Raw genomic sequence first — 19,831 nt, 5'->3', positions numbered from 1 at the left:
CTTTCTCTTGAAATATTTTTGGGTTGTCCGGAAGGCTAAGAAGCCTTTCGCATCCTACTTGATTTGGCGGGTGGTCAAAATCATTTCTTGAGAAGCGCCTAGATTAAAGGTTTTGATGAGGACCTTTAGTATGGGTTGCAACCCTTCATACTTCAGCTCCTAGGAGTCGCTCAGCATCCTATGAGGATCGCGAGGCTCAGTAAGGAAGACGTACTTAAAAAGGCAGAGTAATTGTTCAAGTTGTCTTTCTTACCAGGTACTTATTTATTTTATGCTTGTTATTTTGAATAACTGCTAAAATAAAATACGGAATACTTAGCTCATAATGTCAACTTGTTATGCTGGTCTCTACCCACCCCCCTGGGTGTGAATCAGCTATATGATCATCGGGTAAGTTTGATATTGAAAAATGTTATTTTCCTTAGTAAAATAAATTTTTGAATATACTTACCCGATGATCATAAATTAAAGGACCCACCCTTCCTCCCCAATAGAGAACCAGTGGGACAGAGGAGAAAATTGGTTCGTTGTTGACATCGAGTACTTGAGTACCTACTTGACAGATGGCGCTGTTGATATACACCCCCACCTGTATAGCGATCGCTGGCGTATTCCTCCCGTAGATTTTTTCTGTCGGGGCAGCAGGGATGCAGCTATATGATCATCGGGTAAGTATATTCAAAAATTTATTTTACTAAGGAAAATAACATTTTTCTTATTGAAATTATGTTGTACTAAACTGTACAAATTTACTGCTTAGTGTGCAGTCTAGTGATCAGAGCACTTTTGCTTTCATCCAAAAATTGAATTTGTTTTAATAGTATGGTCTAATTATTGCTTATTTTTATAATTATAGTATTCTATAATTTTACTACTTTTTTCTTAGACATTTCCAACAGTAATGGAATGTAAATTCAGAATGAAAATTAGCTGGTGATCTTAAAATTTCACTCAAGTTCTTAAATGTTTGTTTACTTATTTTAATCACTAATGTCTTGGTATTTGATGTTAGGGCATTTTTTTAATGTCTATAACTTTTCTAAGAATGTTATAGATAGGTCAACTTTAAAATCGTACCTCTACTCTTTTCTATCAACAGATAAGTGATATTTTGTTTGATTCATAATTGATGGTCAGATTTAATTTGTCTTGTATTTGCATTTACTATACAGTATTTGTAATAGCTATTACGATATATTTTTGTAAAATTAAATTGTTCCCAAACTATCAAACCTTCCGTTATTTATTTGGATTATCTTTCGGCGAAGCTGGAAGGTAGCCATTAGATTTGAAGTGTGAGGTAGCAACCCTGCCTAACCGCTTGAGCGGGTAGGCTGGGGGTGGTTAGGGGGCACCCAGTAACCTCTATATATACTCTCACAGCTGTGAGGTACGTCACTTTTTCTTTTGGCTCGCAAGATCTCTGGTCTCAATGCTCTCCTCGAAGGCATTCCTCTTCACGAGGAGAAATCTCGCGCTCGCGCTCTGCACGATCACGAGCACAGTCTAGACGGAGGTCCTGACGCTCACATTCTAGATCCTGAAGATGATGCTACCGTTTACGAGGGCAGCGTTCACGCCCGCAAGGGCACCTTTCATGAGAACGACATTCACATTAGCAAGCTAGGCACTCCTGTTCACGAACAGCTCGTTCACGATGGAGAACTGCTCATCCACGAACAAGGTCTAGACGTTCCTCGTCTAGAGGTAGAGGGAGGCGTTCGCGCAGTCCATCAGCGCATAGCCCCTCAACCCGAACCTGATCATGAGACTGACCATCCCTCAGGCAGGCGTTGGGCTAAATCATCAGTGGCTTTCACCGCCTGGGGAATATTAGCTAAGCGTTCGCCTATGCGACGCTTGGAAATGCGTCCCGCCGTGACGCGTTCTCCAAAGCTCAGGGTTTTCCCTACTCAGAGGCCCTCTCTGCCGACTTCGTAAGGCGCAAGTGCTTCTTTGCAGCAGCAGGAAGGTGTTAGACTTTCCTCTAATAGTGTGGCTCCTAGTGCTCTTGTTGCGAGCACTTCTGCTCGCGAATCTCGCCCGTTGACACGCGAAACTCGCAATTTTGCGGGGAAATCTCACGATTTTGTGACCAAATCAACGATTTCCGCAAGCAATTCACGAGCAGATGTGTCGGAGCCACGAGCAAGTGCGGTACCAACACCTTCGCCTCCTCCAGCTTCAACCACCTCCAGTGGCAAGCCAATACCCTTTCCAGAGGGTTTCAAAGAGGAGCCTAATATGTTTGCAGATGTTTCTATCAGTCCGGACTGTCCTTCTCGTCCATCGAAGGAATGTGTTCCTCTGCCACCGAGAGACTCCCCTAAGTCGACTAAGGCTCCTTCTAGAGATCCCCTCAGGGGACGTTCTCCTCCTAGACCTCCAAGGGAAGCTCATGACTTACCTAGAGGTTCTGAGCTTCCTACATGGGTGAGCACTTTTCTCTTCACCCTGCAGAGGTCTCTGGGTATGAGTCCTCCACCGCCACAACCTTCAACTGCTCTAGTCAAAGCAACCCCTAGGACTCTTTTGGAATAATTGTCAAGTTTGTCCGTTGGGAGTCAAGATCCTAGAAGGTGATCAACGTTGAACATGCTTGCAGATCACCTCCATCCCGATCGCGTGCCGAGGGTCCTCGATCTTCTGAATCTTATTTGGCTAACCTAGCCTTTACCCCGGTTAAAGCCAGGGAAACCATGTCCAAGAGGCAGAAGAGAAGGATGAGACTTCACCTCACGCCGACATCATCCGCCCTAGGGCAAGTAGGGACATAGGCTTGCCCAGGGAGATAACTGTCCATCTCTTCAATCCTCAAGAAACTGAGGTACAATAGTTCTCCGGACCAGCCTCCAATTTTGTTGACTCCTCCAGAGGAAGAGCCTTCAGCTCCTGCTTCCAAAGCTTTGTCGGGTGCCTCAAAAAACCTCACAAGACCTCACAAGCTCCCCCTTCTAAGACCACGGAGGAACGTCCTGTGCGTAGGGAGTCGAAAGACACCAAGACGAAACCCAAGAACGCTGTTGCAAGGGAAGCTCGTATGACTGAGGCACAGTGAAGGTTCCCTGTGGCAGGTCCCTCGAGCGACACTATTGACGACCCTGACCTACCCCAGGCTCTGGACGTGAGCCTAGAGGTGGACAACCCCTTGGATACCGATGATGAGAATCTTCCAAGTGTGGCTAGTCCAAACTACCACTTCTAGTTCCTTGAGGGCAGGTTCCTCCTCCTAGTCTCTTCCCCTTCCTTTGTCTTACAAAGGGAGTACTATGCGATAGGAGAACCTCATTCCACCATGTTTCTCGACCCTTCAGTAGAGTCCCAAACAAAGGGTCCTCTAACTTAAGGTTTCCTGTGGCAGGTCCCTCGAGCAACACTGTTGACAACCCTGACCTACCCCAGGCTCTGGACATGAGCCTGACCCCTTGGATACCGATGATGAGAATCTTCCAAAGGCGGCTAGTCCGAACTACCACTCTGGGCAAGAGAGACGGGAATCGGACTACACCTTTTGGCAGGTCCTGTCTTGTATGAGGGCCATTAATAGGCTGTCTACTCCTGGTTCCACTCCCCAGGAGGGTAAGGACTGGTCCAGTGTGGCTTTGCTCTAGTCTAAAGGCTTGACAGCCGCCAAAAGGAAAGCTATCGCTCAGATAGCCAGAACTAGTTCCTTGAGGGCAGGTTCCTCCTCCCAGTCTCATTCACTTCCTTTTGCCTTACAAAGGAAGTACCATGTGATTGAAGGGGAACTTCATTCCACCATGTCCCTCGACCCTTCAGTTGAATCCCTAACGAAGTGTCTTCCGACTCAAACCCTCTCCTCTCTGAGGGCCTCCTTCTCGGCAGTTTAGCTCCTCAACATAGAGAGAAGCACGAAGTACGCCATGCAGGCTGCTTCGGGGCTTGATCTATAGCTAGTATCCTTGGGCTTCATGGTCCACTCCCACAATCTCTTGCAGGAGTCGGCCAGGAAGACTTTGGAGTCTTTCCTGGTGTCGGGTACAACTCTAGAGTTCCTGTCGCACCACTTTGTCAGCTTGTGGGCGACTACTATACTTAAGAGAAGGTATACCGTCATCGGGAAATTCCACAAACAAGTGCCGAAGGTGGAAGTCTCCCGGTTGAGGAACTCCACCCTTGAGGGTTCTTCTCTCTTTGTCAAAGAAGAGATAGAGAGGGCTGCTGAATGATGGAGGAAATCGTCAAACGATTATCTCCTCCATAGGGCCATGACATCGAGGTCCTATGGTAGACCTTCCCAGTTATATCGTACTCAGCAAGCACCTTCCTCTTATCCTTCAGCTTCTAGGTCCTCAGGACCTACAAAGGTGTCTAAGCGGCCTTTTTCATCCAAAGGCCTGAGAGGGACCAAGTCCTTCGGAGGAAAGAAGGGAGGAAAGGGAAGTGTCCAAGGTGGTCACTCCCAATTAGAATGGCATTCCTCTTAATCTACCACCTGTGGGAGGATGCATACAGCACCTTTGGCAGAGTTGGCAGCTTTACAGGGCAGAACCCTGGACGGTTGAAGTGATCGCTCTAGGGTATTGCATCCCGTTCATTTAATCTCTCTCCTTTGACTTGGGATCCAGTGCATCTAAACCTCTATGAAAAGGGATCCGCAAAGGTGCTGGGCCTCAGGGCCGAAGTCTAGACCATGCTGCAGAAGGGCACTCTCCAGGAAGTTGCGGACAGGTTCCAAGGCTTCTACAGTTGAATTTTTCTAGTGAAAAGGCGACTGGAGGCTGGAGACCAGTTATCAATCTCTCCCCTCTGAACAAATTTGTGCAACACACTCGGTTCAGAATGGAGACTGCAGACACAGTCATTCAAGCGGGTCGTCCAAGGAACTTCATGTGCACATTGGATCTGAAGGACGCATACTTCCAGATCCCAATCCATCCGTCTTCAAGGAAGTATCTAAGGTTCATACACAAGGAAAAGATATACCAGTTCAAGGTTCTGTGCTTCGGTCACGCAACAGCTCCTCAGGTATTCACCAGAGTGTTCGCCCTAGTGTCATCTTGTGCTCACAGGAACGGCATCAGTCTCCTCAGATATCTGGACGACTAGCTAATCCTGGCAGACTCAGAGACGACCCTTGTTTGTCAACGAGACATGTTTCTCAAGTTTTGTCAGGATCTGGGGATCTTGATAAATCACTAGAAGCCATTATTGCAATCTTCCCAAAGACTAGTATACCTCTATAACTAAACTTTAAATCATTCATTCATTCATTCTATATGATAATAAACACCTTCCAAGAGAAAGTCTTCCCATCAGACAAAAGAGTACACAGACTGAGAGAAGTGGCTGCACCCTTCCTCAGAAAAGATGTCCTTCCGGCTTCTCATTTGTTGAGTCTGCTAGGTCATCTAACCTCTCTCATCTGTCTAGTTCCAAACGGTTGCCTTAGGATAAGATCCCTGCAATGGCAGCTGAAGTCCGTGTGGAACCAAAACTCCTATCCTCTGGAAACTCGAGTTCCTATAACTCAGGACCAGGTAACGGATTTGAATTGGTAGGTGGCATACGAAAATCTTCGACAGGGCCAGAATCTTCTCGCCCCTCCTCCGGATTTGATGCTCTTCACATATGCATCAAAAGAAGGGTTGGGGAATCACCTGCTGCACCAAACAATCTCCAGCCTTTGGTCAGAGTCAGAGAGGTACCAGTACATAGATCTTCTAGAGATGAGAGCAGCTTACCTAGCTCTTCATCAGTTCCAACAGTTGCTGGCAGGTCACTCTGTAGTGTTGATGAGCAATAACACCACAGTAGTGGCTTACATAAACAGACAGGGCGGTACCTTTTCGCAGCCTCTATGCCATCTTGCAGTAAAGATCCTCAGATGGTCAAAAGAACATTCGGTGTCTCTATCAGCTCTCTTCATTCCCAGCAAGAGGAATATGTTCGCGGACAATCTGAACAGAGCGACTCATAGTAGGCTCCGAATGGTCTTTGAATCGTCAGATAGCCAACAAAGTCTTGACTTTGTGGGGTTCCCCAACTGTACAATAGGTCTGTACTCAACATCTCTGAGCAGCAAGCTTCCGCTGTACTGTTCTCCAGTCCCGACCCCTCAGACTCTATGGCAGGTTGCATTTCAACAACGGTGGTACAACATCGACGTGTACTGTACGCCTTTCCCCTATTTTGTCTGATGAGTAGACTGCTGAACAAGACCAGAACATCCGAAGATCAAATGATGACCCTTGTAGCTCCGGCATGGCATCACACAAAGTGGTTTCCAGACCACCTGCAACTTCTAGTAAATCTACCAAGAGAGATTCCTCCATGACCAAATCTACTCATACAATCACACACGAACATCTTTCACAGAACCATGCATTCGCTTCGACTTCACGCTTGGAAACTATCCAGCGTCTCCTGTCTCAGTAGGGCTCTTCATGACAAGTTGCGAAGAGAATGTCTGATTACTTGCATAAGTCTTGTGGTTGGTTTCGTGGAAGGAATATATCTCCACTCGATGCCACTATTCCAGAAATAGCGGAGTTCTTTGTATACCTTCGGGAGAAAAAGCTTTCTGTCTCAGCGGTGAACAGCTATCGCTCGGCCTTGAGCCTTGCCTTTAAGCTGAAAGGGAACACTAGAGACATCTGTCGAAAGATTTCCCTTGAATGTTTGCGTTCTTTTGATTCTAACTGTACATATATGTGTACCTGTTTTACCATACAGTAAGAAAGAGAAGCAACGTTTATGTCTACGTAATTTTTTGTTCCTAACCAAGAAAAGCACTTTTTATACATTTAGAGGGGTTTAAGGCTAGGTATTGTTTACCAGCGAGTTGCTGAAGCTCCACCCACTATTAATTTTTGCCAAAATATATGTGTACCTGTTTTACCATATACAGTAATAAGAAAGAGAAGGAACGTATATGTCTACGTAATTTTTGTTCCTAACCAAGCAAAGCACTTTTTATACACTGAAAGGAGTTTAAGGCAAGGTATTGTTTACCAGCGATTTGCTGAAGCTCCACCCGCTATTAATTTCTGCCAAAATATATCTGCTGGATGTCGTTACATCTTCATATGAGGTATCGGGAGGCTTTCTTGAATATTTAGCTAGTGTTCCTCAGGCACTCGTTCTTGAAGAAATATCATAGTTTTATGAGTAAACATTGTGAATTTGAATTCCAAACAATTTTCTAATTTTTTTTCCATATTTCACATATTTTTTTTTATGGATGATGATAATGCCTCTGAATTAGGGTTTGAGTACCTGCCAGATAGCTCAGATAAGGATTACAGTGATAGTGGTGATAGTTCCTATTATTATTATTCTGTTATTATATTTGCTATTATCATTATTATTGGTTGCAAGTAAATGTTGATATATTGGCAATCAAATGGGGTTCTCAAGCAGTATGCTGTTGTTGGTTGCAGTGCAACAGAGCAGTAGTGAAGGGTTTAATAGAGATCTAGCTTATATTAGTGCTTGGAGCAAATTATGGGGCATGAAGTTAAACCCTAACAAAACTCAAAGTATGATCGTAAGTAGGTCAAGGACAATTACGCCTCAACATCCAGATCTTTGCATTGTCACTATCTCTTTAACTATATACAACTCATTTAATATTCTAAGTGTGATTCTTGATTGCAAATTTACTGTTGAGAAACACATTCAGTCTGTTTATTTGCACACAAAAATTGGCTTTTGAGGAAGTCTATTTAGGTTTTTGGTGATCAGTCGAACCTTAGGAGATGTTTTTAATTCTTTTATTTTACCTTGTTTCGAGTATTGTTTTCCTGCTTGGTTGTCAGCTGCTGACTGTCATCTTAATTTGCTGGTTACTACTAGTCATGTTTTCTACGACTGGCCAATCACACAGCACATGCGCAAGGAGCAAGCAGGAGGTTTCCCAATGCGTCTCCCCACAATACTGCTGGTTGCAGTGGTAAGGAAATATAGAGGTTGTTCTCTCCCTTCCTTTCTACGATTGAGCCTTTTGCATTCATATTGCTTCCCCTTTTAGTATTTAGCTCTCTAGAATTTTATTTTTAATTCACGGTCATATGATTGACTTCATTAACTGTGAGTTACGAGTGAGTGCTTATTTCTAGTAAATATCAGTATTTTCGATTTTTGCCCAGGACGGGATAGTGACTATTGTGGCATCCTTATGAGCGAGCATAGACACGTTCCCTTTGTGTCCTTGCCTAGAGAAATGTTCATGAGAAACTCTATGTAAATACTGTAAGGAGTGAATGCCCTCCCTATGGAAGAGTGTTTTTCTCGTCGCAGGAAACTTAACGAAATTTCCATGGTGCAGAGTCATCCCCCAACAGAACTTAAAGAAAAATCTCATTCTATACAGCAAGAATCTCCCTTCAGTTTTTTCATCATAACAGCAAAAGCATAGAGTTGAGCTTGTTTTTTTCCCCTGTACCAAGGCAACCTTATTGGAAGATCCTGATTACCAGTCTCTAGCTCATATTAATGAGAAAGGCCTGACTCATATGCCTAGGGGTCCTTGACAGAAAACTCTTTTAAAAAGCTCCTGGAATGAATCAAGAGATTTGTCATTTCTCTACTATGAGGGTGGTCAAACCACTTCGGCTGTGCCCCCTCCCCCACAAGAGTTGACAATACCTTTATGTTCAAGTAGGCCTCTCCTTCCAAGCCTAATAATGCTGAGAAGTCTAATGTAATTATTGCTGTCCTATCAAGAATTTCTTCAAAGAATACAGTTAAGCTGAACTTTCAGATTACAAATCCAAGCCCGCCACTGTATATAAACAGGATGATGTTACTGTGCACGCTACCTTATTTAAGAGCGTGATGATGTCATCACATGCACCAATCTTGTTGTGCATGGAGAATATTCTTCACATGCAAACAGACTTACAATTCATCCAAGGGTATTCCCCGCAAGACAGATATGCTAGTTTTGTGTGGAAGCCTTTCTCCACAACGCATCAAGGTCGAGACATCCTCCTTAAAAAGTCCGGGTGGTGGCCTAAATTATGGCCCCATGGACATTATTATTGAGCATAGAATGATTATCTGCTAAAGGTAAAGATGGGAAAGAATCCCACCATCACCAGTCCATAGTGGCTACTAGGGGGTGCTAAACATCTCTAGACTAGAACAGGCCACCTTTGGAAACTAAACCTTGCAACATGCAACATCAGAACCCTGTCAAGGGAAGACAATCTGGCTGTGTTATTAGAATAGCTGAAATAAATAAATTGGGATATAATAAGATTGAATGAAATTAGAAGAACTGGGGAATCTTATGTATAATTAAAAGAGGCCCTTATATTTTGCTTTAGGGGACATGAAAGAAACAAAGAAAATTAAGTGGGTTTTCTTATTGATAAATATCTTGCAGGTAACATAGAAGAATTTTGTAGTACTAGTGATAGAATTAAAGGGTTTATTTTCCAAATAAAGGAGAAGTATAAACTGAAGATCATTCCCATACAGAGGAAGAAATAGAAACCTTTTATGAAGGTATGGAGACATCTATGAGAAAAAAAATAAATTTACATTTGTTTTGGGTGATTTAAATGCTAAAGCAGGCCAAGAAAAGAGGAGAATCAGCCGTAGGTAAATTTGAATAGGCACAAGGAATGACATGAGACATGCTAGTAAAATTTGCTGAAACAAACTTAAAATCATAATCACCTTCCTTTATAAAAAGTAACTTGGAAAATGGACATGGAGAGGCCCAAATGGAGAAACAAAAATTAAAATAGATTTTATTCTCAGTGAAAAAGTCAACTTAGTTTAAAATGTAACAGGGTTAATCAACTTAGTCAAATGATCATAGAATGGTGAGAAGCAAAAGTTGTTTAGATCAAAGGAAAGAGAAAGAAAAATTGATTTTAAGAAAGAAAATAAACTCCTTCAATAAGAGTAAAATCTGATGAGTTTAGCTTAGTAATACAAGATAGGTACTCCTAGCTACATGATGAAATGGAAGCAAGTAAAGAAGATATGGACAGTACTTTTGGAATCAGCACAAGAGATAGATGAAAGAGTTCCTAAACAAGATCAAGGAAAAATATCACAAAAGACCAAAATCCTAATAAAGAAAAGATTGGAAATGAGGACGAAATCCAAGAGAGATTAGATATAATTAGCAGAAATATTCAAATCAATGAAAAAACAAACTTAAAAACCGGAGATATTCGTAAACACAATCAGACTAAAATTGAGGAAACACTAAAGAAAGGAAGAAGTATAAATTGATGAAAAGAAGACTTGGAACAGGGTGCCAACAGATGTTTGCTTTAAAGGATGAAAATGGGGATATCCACAGTAGAGATAGTGATAAAAATTGCAGAGAATTTCTTTACAATACTATACAATAATAATATAAGAAATAATTTCACCAATAGAAATATTGAAACACCTGAGCCGGTACCAAAGGTAACAGTTAGAGAAGTAAAGAAAGCGTTAAAAGGCATGAAAAGAGGCAAAACAGCAGAAGATAGCCTAACAGTTGATTAAATGATAGATGGAGGAGATTTCATAGTAGTAAAACTAGATCTCTACCAAATATCTGCAAAAATGCTCTATACCTATAGCTTGGTAAAACTTTATCATTATACTGAACCAATTCACAAAAATTTGCCTGGCCAAGGACTCAAACTTATGGCCAATAGAAATAAGGATAAACAATAAACTTAGTCCATTCAGCTGTAAAATGATATGAGTGGGTTCCATCTCTATTGAATTTATCTGTTGAATTCATGATTTTTACTTGGAATCAAAATCAACTCTTCTCCACCATTACAGCTAATTGGTAAGTACACATATGTAACTCTTGCCCTATGATAATTTTATCGGTCACTCGTGATTTTCATTTTATTCAATAAGCCACAAATATTATTTAAAATTGAATTTGCTCTTCCAAAGGATCAAAGACTTGTATGGAAATTCCTTTAATGATAAATATTTGTTGGGCTAAGGATTCAAACCTGTAGCAGTTTCAGGAATGGTTCTACAAATGTTGACCATTGCGTTGAAGGTCTGTTGATGAAGGACAAACTATACCTGTTCATTTATTTTCTCTATTTTTTTTAGGAGAATAGGGACTTAAAGCAGGTTTAATGAAGTTGTTTTAACCTTTCTATAGCCGCATAACTCCCCAAAGTTTCATGGTTCCAAGTAATGGCTGGTGTCACTCTAAAGAAATGCCTTTGGGCTCATACATTGGTTTTTTCTGATTAGGGGAGATATATTACTATAATTAATGTAGCAATTTATTCTCTATTCAAAGCATGTCCTCTTTTGTAACATTTCCCAGTACAATATTATACTATTACTCTAATTGGTATGTACTTCCTGTTGGTGAAAATGTATCTATACTGTATGTGAAATGTAACCAATGATTTAGATATCTGGACATTCTAATTTTGTTGTTTTTTAAACGTTCCTTATTTACAGGTAGCAGCTGGGTTATGGTGGTACTATATCTCCAAATTGGTAGAGTTTGCCGATACTGCTTTCTTTATTCTAAGGAAGAAGAACAATCAGTTAACATTCCTCCATGTATATCACCACTGCACAATGTTTTGTCTTTGGTGGATTGGAATTAAATGGGTTGCTGGAGGTTCATGTGAGTATATCGTGTATTCCATTGCTTTATGGTATACAGTAAGTGGAATATGGTGGAATGTCAGTTGCTTACTTTTCATTTGTTCATATAAGAACCCCTTTTTGTCTTTGGTGTTACATTCATGTAATAATTTTTCAGCGGTGTTTGTTTTTATTTACCCAGTAAACTCGAAGTACGGGAAAGGGAAGACGGTAGACTCCAGTTGTTTTTTACAATTGGCTATTGAGCTACTCAACAGAGTTGGATCACAGGGAAAACAAATGACTCTGGTGACTATTACAAATGGCTATTTAGCTACTTAGTAAACTTGAAGACAATAGACTCCTGTGGTTATTATGATTGGCTATTAACAACTCGGATACAGTAATTGGGTCACAGGGAAAACACCTGACTCTGGTTGTTACGGTTGGCTAATTAGTTTCTCAGTCTAAGAGCACTTTTAAAATAGTTTACTCTTGTGGTTATTATGACTGGCTATTTACAGTTATCGTTTTAGCTACTCGGCAAATTTGGACCAAAGGGGAAGCACTTGACTCCAGTGGTTATTAAGAATGTTTATATAGTTCTCAGTAAATTCGGATCGCACAGAAAATAGTACACTATGACAGTTATTACATACACATACATATACCAAGGCACTTCCCCCAATTTTGGTGGGTAGCCGACATCAACAAATGAAACAAAAACAAAAAGGGGACCTCTACTCTCTACGTTCCTCCCAGCCTGACAAGGGACTTAACCGAGTTCAGCTGGTACTGCTAGGGTTCCACAGCCCACCCTCCCCCGTTATCCACCACAGATGAAGCTTCATAATGCTGAATCCCCTACTGCTGCTACCTCCACGGTCATATAAGGCACTGGAGGAAGCAGCAGGGCCTACCGGAACTGCGTCACAATCGCTTGCCATTCATTCCTATTTCTAGCACACACTCTTGCCTCTCTCACATCTATCCTCCTATCACCCAGAGCTTTCTTCACTCCATCCATCCACCTAAACCTTGGCCTTCCTCATGTACTTCTCCCATCAACTCTTGCATTCATCACCTTTTTTAGCAGACAGCCATTTTCCATTCTCTCAACATGGCCAAACCACCTCAGCACATTCATATCCACTCTAGCTGCTAACTCATTTCTTACACCCGTTCTCACCCTCACCACTTCGTTCCTAACCCTATCTACTCGAGATACACCAGCCATACTCCATAGACACTTCATCTCAAACACATTCAATTTCTGTCTCTCCATCACTTTCATTCCCCACAACTCCGATCCATACATCACAGTTGGTACAATCACTTTCTCATATAGAACTCTCTTTACATTCATGCCCAACCCTCTATTTTTTACTACTCCCTTAACTGCCCCCAACACTTTGCACCCTTCATTCACTCTCTGACGTACATCTGCTTCCACTCCACCATTTGCTGCATCAACAGACCCCAAGTACTTAAACTGATCCACCTCCTCAAATAACTCTCCATGCAACATGACATTCAGCCTTGCACCACCTTCCCTTCTCGTACATCTCATAACCTTACTCTTACCCACATTAACTCTCAACTTCCTTCTCTCACACACCCTTCCAAATTCTGTCACTAATCGGCCAAGCTTCTCTTCTGTGTCTGCAACCAGTACAGTATCATCCGCAAACAACAACTGATTTACCTCCCATTCATGGTCATTCTCGTCTACCAGTTTCAATCCTCGTCCAAGCACTCGAGCATTCACCTCTCTCACCACTCCATCAACATACAAGTTAAACAACCACGGCGACATCACACATCCCTGTCTCATCCCCACTCTCACCGAAAACCAATCACTCACTTCATTTCCTATCCTAACACATGCTTTACTACCTTTGTAGAAACTTTACACTGCTTGCAACAACCTTCCACCAACTCCATATAACCTCATCACATTCCATATTGCTTCCCTATCAACTCTATCATACGCTTTCTCCAGATCCATAAACCCAACATACACCTCCTTACCTTTTGCTAAATATTTCTCGCATATCTGCCTAACTGTAAAAATCTGATTCATACAACACCTACCTCTTCTAAAACCACTCTGTACTTCCAAGATTGCATTCTCTGTTTTATCCTTAATCCTATTAATCATTATTATTATTATTATTATTATTATTACTTACTAAGCTACAACCCTAGTTGGAAAAGCAGTATGCTATAAGCCCGGGGGCTCCAACAGGGAAAATAGCTCAGTGCGGAAAGGAAAAAAGGAAAATAAAATATTCTAAGAAGAGTAACAACAATAAATATCTCCTATATAAACTATAAAAAACTTTAACAAAACAAGAGGAAGAGAAATAAGATAGGAGAGTGTGCTCGAGTGTACCCTCAAGCAAGAGAACTCTAACCCAAGACAGTGAAAGGCCATGGTACAGAGGCTGTGGCACTACCCAAGACTAGAGAACAGTGGTTTGATTTTGGAGTGTCCTTCTCCTAGAAGAGCTGCTTACCATAGCTAAAGAGTCTCTTCTACCCTTACCAAGAGGAAAGTGGCACTGAACAATTACAGTGCAGTAACCCCTTGAGTGATGAAGAATTGTTTGGTAATCTGTGTTGTCAGGTGTATGAGGATGGAGGAGAATATGTAAAGAATATGCCAGACTATTCAGTGTGTATGTAGACAAAGGGAAAATGAACCGTAACCAGAGAGGAGGATCCAATGTAGTACTGTCTGGCCAGTCAAAAGACCCCATAACTCTCTAGCGGTAGTATCTCAACGGGTGGCTGGTGCCCTGGCCAACCTACTACCTACCATACACTTTTCCAACTACACTCAACAAACTAATACCTCTTGAATTACAACACTCATGCACATCTCCTTTACCCCTATATAGTGGTACAATACATGCACAAACCCAATCTACTGGTACCATTGACAACACAAAACACATATTAAATAATCTCACAAACCATTCAAGTACAGTCACACCCCCTTCCTTCAACATCTCAGCTCTCATACTATCCATACCAGATGCTTTTCCTACTCTCGTTTCATCTAGTGCTCACCTCACTTCCTCTATTGTAATCTCTCTCTCATTCTCATCTCCCATAACCGGCACATCAACACAGTTATTACCATTGGTTATTTAACCATTGGTTATTTAACTACTCAAAAAATTTAAACCAATGGGAGAACAGCAGATTATTGTGGTTATTATGATTTCCTATCTAGCTGCTTAACAATCTCTGAGCAAGTTTTAGACTTGATAATGCCCTACTATTCAGGATTACTCAAGAAATAGGCCTACATGACATATTTAGTATTTGATTCCGTGAAATGATTAGATTTGAGAATCAATAACAAACAAGCCTGAGGTATTCCTATAAAATGCTTCTAAACTACAAGATGTTAAAAGAAAATTACATTATATCTGAATAATTTTGTAGAGGCAGATTTTAAAAATGAATACTAAAAATTGTTTCTTTTTAGGGTCAATAACTGCTATACATTATACACATTAAGGATCCTTATATTTCTCTAATGATACATGATTTTAAAAAAATCTAAATTGATTTCTTGACATCCCAAGATCATTTAAAAAAAATAAAACATGCAAATCTTGAAAAAAGAAATATTACACACTTTCACTAAAATACCAAGAGTGAATTTGTGTAATATGTAGCCTTATATTCCAGTAATAGCATGTAATCACTGGAGTTTTTAGTGATTTCACATAATCCCTAACGCTCACATTGATTACACATATTCTGAAAATTTTGTGGCTCATGTCTATACAGTAACACAGACCTCACTAAACTGATATACAGTCAAACCTCTAGCTATGAAAGAATCGGCTTACAAAATTTTCACTTCACTAACAGAGATGCGAAGAATTTGATGACTCGGATCACAAAAAATGTATCGGACAACGAAAGGGGGTACGAGCGGGAGCATCCGAGACGGATTTTAAAATTCGCGCGCCGCCAGCCCATAAACTTGCTAGTATCCTCTTGCGTTCCCATTGCTTATCTCCCTACTTGGATGCTAGTTACTACCATGCGATCCTGCTTTCCTATTGGTGAGCATCTACTGTACAGTATCCCATCGTGCATCTACCTATCTGCATTCCTAGGTCTTCTCGTTTCGGCAACGGTATCGTACACATTGACTTAGTGGTTGTGTTTTCGCTTTTGTAACAATTTTACTGTACTATGTACTGTTATCGTGTGTGATCCTACTATACATCATTAGCCATGAGTCCCAAGAAAGTCGGTAATGTTAAGGGAAGGAAGAGGATGATGCTTTCTATGGAGATGAAGATGGAAATAATAAAGAAATACAAGGATGGCATGCGGTTAAGTGTGCTCCCGAAGGAATATGGCCGAAATCCATCAACGTTAGGAATATGATCCTTAAGCAAAAGGAAGCTATCAAAGCAGCAACACCTTCTAAGGGCATGACTGTTTTCTCAAGCAAGAGGAGCCACCTCCATGATGAGATGGAGAGACAGCTGGTTGTCTGGATAAAGGACAAAGAAATGTCTGGAGAGACTATCACCGAAGCGATAATCTGCCAGAAAGCCAGAGCCATTTTCGGTGATCTCGTGCGTGCTCAGGCCGATGCAAACGCAGGAGAAGAAACATCGAAACAGGAATACCCAGAGTTCAACGCTTCTCGTGGGTAGATTGAAAAATTTAAGAGAAGCTCAGGCATTCATTTGGTGATGCATCATGGGGAGGCTGCAAGCTCGAACACGAAAGCGGCCAAAGCCTTTGTTAAGACATTCGACGAGTTGACTGTCCTGGAATGCTACAGTTCCCAGAAAGTCTTCAATTGCAACGAGACTGGGCTTTTTTTATAAAAAAATACCTCGTCGAACGTACATCACGGCAGAAGAAAAGAGGCTATCTGGGCATAAGCCTATGAAGGATAGGCTTACCCTTGCACTCTGTGCAAATGCCAGTGGGGATTGCGAGGTGAAACCCCTGTTGGTGTATCAATCCAATACTCCTCGAGCCTTCAAGACCCACATAGTCGTTAAGGAAAGTCTAAACGTGTTGTGGAAGGCTAATGGAAAAGCCTGGGTAACAAGACAATTGTTTATCGAGTGGATAAATATTTGTTTTGGCCTGACTGAAGAAGTATTTGGAAGAGAAGCACCTCCCTATGAAATGCCTGCTGGTTCTGGACAATGCCCTGCTCACCCTCCTTCCCTCCATGTAGATATTGCACCACAGTATTCCTTCGTCAAGATTCTCTATCTTTCACCGAACACCACCCCTCTCCTCGATCCCATGGACCAGCAAATAATTTCAAACTTTAAGAAACTCTACACGAAATATCTCTTCAAGAGATATTTCGAAATCATTGAGAGCACAAACCTCACCCTTCGTCAATTTTGGAAGGAGCCTTTTGACTTTATCATATGCCTCAAAATGATCGATCAAGTTTGGCAGGAGATTTCGAGGCGCACATTCAACTCTGCTTGGAGGAAGCTGTTGCCCGATGCTGTCTCCACACGAGATTTCGAGGGCTTCCACGCAGACCAAACTGAAGACGATTCCGAAAATGTTGACGATCCTGAACCTGATGCTCAATTTGAAGTTGCCGAGATTGTTACACTCAGGAAGTCCATGGGTCTGGAAGTTGATGAGGCCGACATTGATGAGCTTATCCAGGAGCATCAAGATGAACTTACGATGGATGACCTGAAGGAGTTGGAGGCCATGCGAATGAACGCTATTCAGGAAGAGTACAGCGGGGCTGAAGAAGATGAGCCACTGACAAGGGTAGAAATTAAAGAGGGTCTAGATGGCTATTTTAAAATGGTGACTCTCATAGAAAAGAGACACCCAGAACAAAATTCTCACAGATCGTGCGCTTGAGCTTGAGTACTGTAATGAAGTTTGCCTGAGTTATTTTAGGAACATTTAAAAAAGCAGTCAGAAACAAGCTTCTTTGGATGCATATTTTAGTAAGAGGCCTTTGGTAGAAGCAGACCAAGTGCCAGCTAAAAAAACGAAAGAAAAGTGGTACTAGTGATTAAGAAAATGCGTAGTGTAATTAAATTTAGAAAATAGAAAAAGTAAAGTAAAGAAAAAAATAGAAAAATAAAAAAAATAAATTTTATTTTAAGGTTATCATAAAGTTAAGTGTTAATATTTCCTGCCATTTGTAGTTGTGTTTACTAAAATTAAGTGGTAATGTTTTCTGTCATTTATAAATCTTTTTTGTAAAGTTAAGTGTTTACGTTTTCTGCCACTTTTACGTAAACGTTTTCATACTCTCTACCGCCCCGCACTTCGCTCTCGGACATCGCCTCACTCCAAAGGTAAGGTTCCACATTTTTGTTACGTACTTTATTTTTACGGTTTTCTCTAATTAAGCCCTTCTTTTTCAGAATATTAATGTCAATTTATTACTAAATTATCACAATACAGTACTTTTCATATATTTAGTACATTTAGGGCCGAATATCATTTTTATAATAATTTATTGTGGTGTTTCTAGGGTCTGGAACGAATTAGGCTCTTTACATGTAAAAAGCAACTTGCTACACGAAAAATTCACTTCACGAAAGCCCTTACGAAACCAATTAATTTCGTGTTGTGAGGCATCACTGTATAGCCTTATTTTTATATGTAATTTCAGGCAATTTGATTTCCAAGTTTTACTTAACCTATTCATTGTCTGATTTACTTTTTCCAATCTTTTACTAAACTTATTCTAAAGACCCTGTATTAGAGTTTATAGTTCCTAAATACTTGAATGATTCTATCTGCTCAATCCTTTCTCCTTCCAATAATATTTCATCTTCCATTGCATAATCTGTTCTCATCTTCTCTGTCTTTCTTCTATTTTCTTGAGCCCAGCCTCTTATGATATTTTATGCATTCTGGTAAACAAGCACTGCAAATCCTGTGGTGTTTTGCTAATAAGGATAGCATCATCAGCATACTCTAGTCAGTTAATTTCCTATTACTAATCCAGTCCAATCCTTCTCCACCATCTCCAACTGTTCTACACTTTACAAAATCCATAAGGAGTATAAATAATATAGGTGACAGCACGTTCCCTTGGAGTACTCCACTGTTCACTGAAAATTCATTTGATAGGGGTGCTAACATTAACTTTGCACTTGCTAATGTTCATTAACAAAATCAAATTAATATTTGTTCCGTAACCGAAATACAAACCACACTATTTACATGGGGTATTACTTTCGGCGTAGCTGAAATGACGAGCCATTAGATTTTTAACGAGGGTTAACTACCCTCTCGCTAGTTAGCGAGGGGGTAGGGGAGGGGTAGCTAGCTACCCTTCCCCCCTCACACACCGGTGAACTGATTCACTTCACTTTTGGCTCGGGTGATGATCAGACCTGTCTGTCTCCCCCTTGCATTTTTTTACAGCCTTAATTTGTTTGTTTTTTCTTACAGCTTGTGTGCTTGGAAGTTGGCCTCCATCCATCATGCGGAAGTGCCCTGGACTTCCCGACCGCCCTTGTGGAATGTTCATGTCGGCGGTCGAGACCGACCCTCACTCCATATGTCCATACTGCCGAGGTCAACGGTGTGAAAGGAACAAAACTTGTAGTGAGTGCAGGGAGTGGTCTACCTCCCAGTGGGAGAGGTTTTCCCGGCGACGCAAGAAGAAGTCTAAGGGTGACCTTTCTCCTTCAAGGGCTGCCTTGAAGAAGGAAGGTTCCAAAGACTCTTCTTCCGCTGCCCGAACCTCCTCCGAAGCTCCCACTCGATCGGTCTCTCGCGAGGGGCCGTCGAGTGGTAGCGTAGGCCTTTCTGTTGTTGACCTACCTCGGGGTTCGGGAGAGGGAGTTGCCTCCCATAGTGAGGCAGCTCCTCCTCCTCCACCTCCAAGGGAGGATTTTGATGATTCTGTGTCTAACAAGGATCTTTTGCAGCTTTGGGCTTCCTTGGGGCTTAAGGGCTCGCCCTCCAGGGAAGCCCTGTTTGACCTGATCCAGTTGGGTGCAGCTGTCAAACAGTCGCCGGTAATAGCAGAGGTAGATCCTCTGTCTATTGTCGACATTGTTGTGGCAGAGGCTTCCGACGGGTCGGGCCAAACCCCTGCCGTTGTTGCTGATGATGCTGAAGGCGCAGTTCCCCCGTCCGAACATCCTTCGAGGGAGGAGCTGGGTCCAACGGTGTCTCCTGCGGGTGATTCACCCCCCCCGGGGGGGGGGGAGTTCACTGACGGAGACTCCTCTTCACAGGAACGACGATGGTGTTGCTGCCCCTTGAGGTCGTCTTCGCC

General features: G+C 41.8%; 1 protein-coding gene across 2 annotated transcripts in view; it reads left to right on the top strand.

Moving 5' to 3' along the window:
* The window catches only part of LOC137655745 (very long chain fatty acid elongase 4-like), a 339,356-nt gene that overhangs the window by 189,747 nt on the left and 129,778 nt on the right, over positions 1 to 19,831 (top strand). For both annotated transcript variants that reach the window (XM_068389809.1, XM_068389808.1), the window contains one exon: positions 11,416 to 11,587. In XM_068389809.1, coding sequence (XP_068245910.1) covers positions 11,416 to 11,587 — 172 coding nt within the window. The remainder of the gene's footprint in view (positions 1 to 11,415; positions 11,588 to 19,831) is intronic.

This window comes from Palaemon carinicauda, chromosome 16 (genome assembly GCF_036898095.1).
Source record: "Palaemon carinicauda isolate YSFRI2023 chromosome 16, ASM3689809v2, whole genome shotgun sequence".
In the NCBI taxonomy this organism is placed as follows: Eukaryota; Metazoa; Arthropoda; class Malacostraca; order Decapoda; family Palaemonidae; genus Palaemon; species Palaemon carinicauda.
This window is presented reverse-complemented; position numbering and strand designations above follow the sequence as displayed.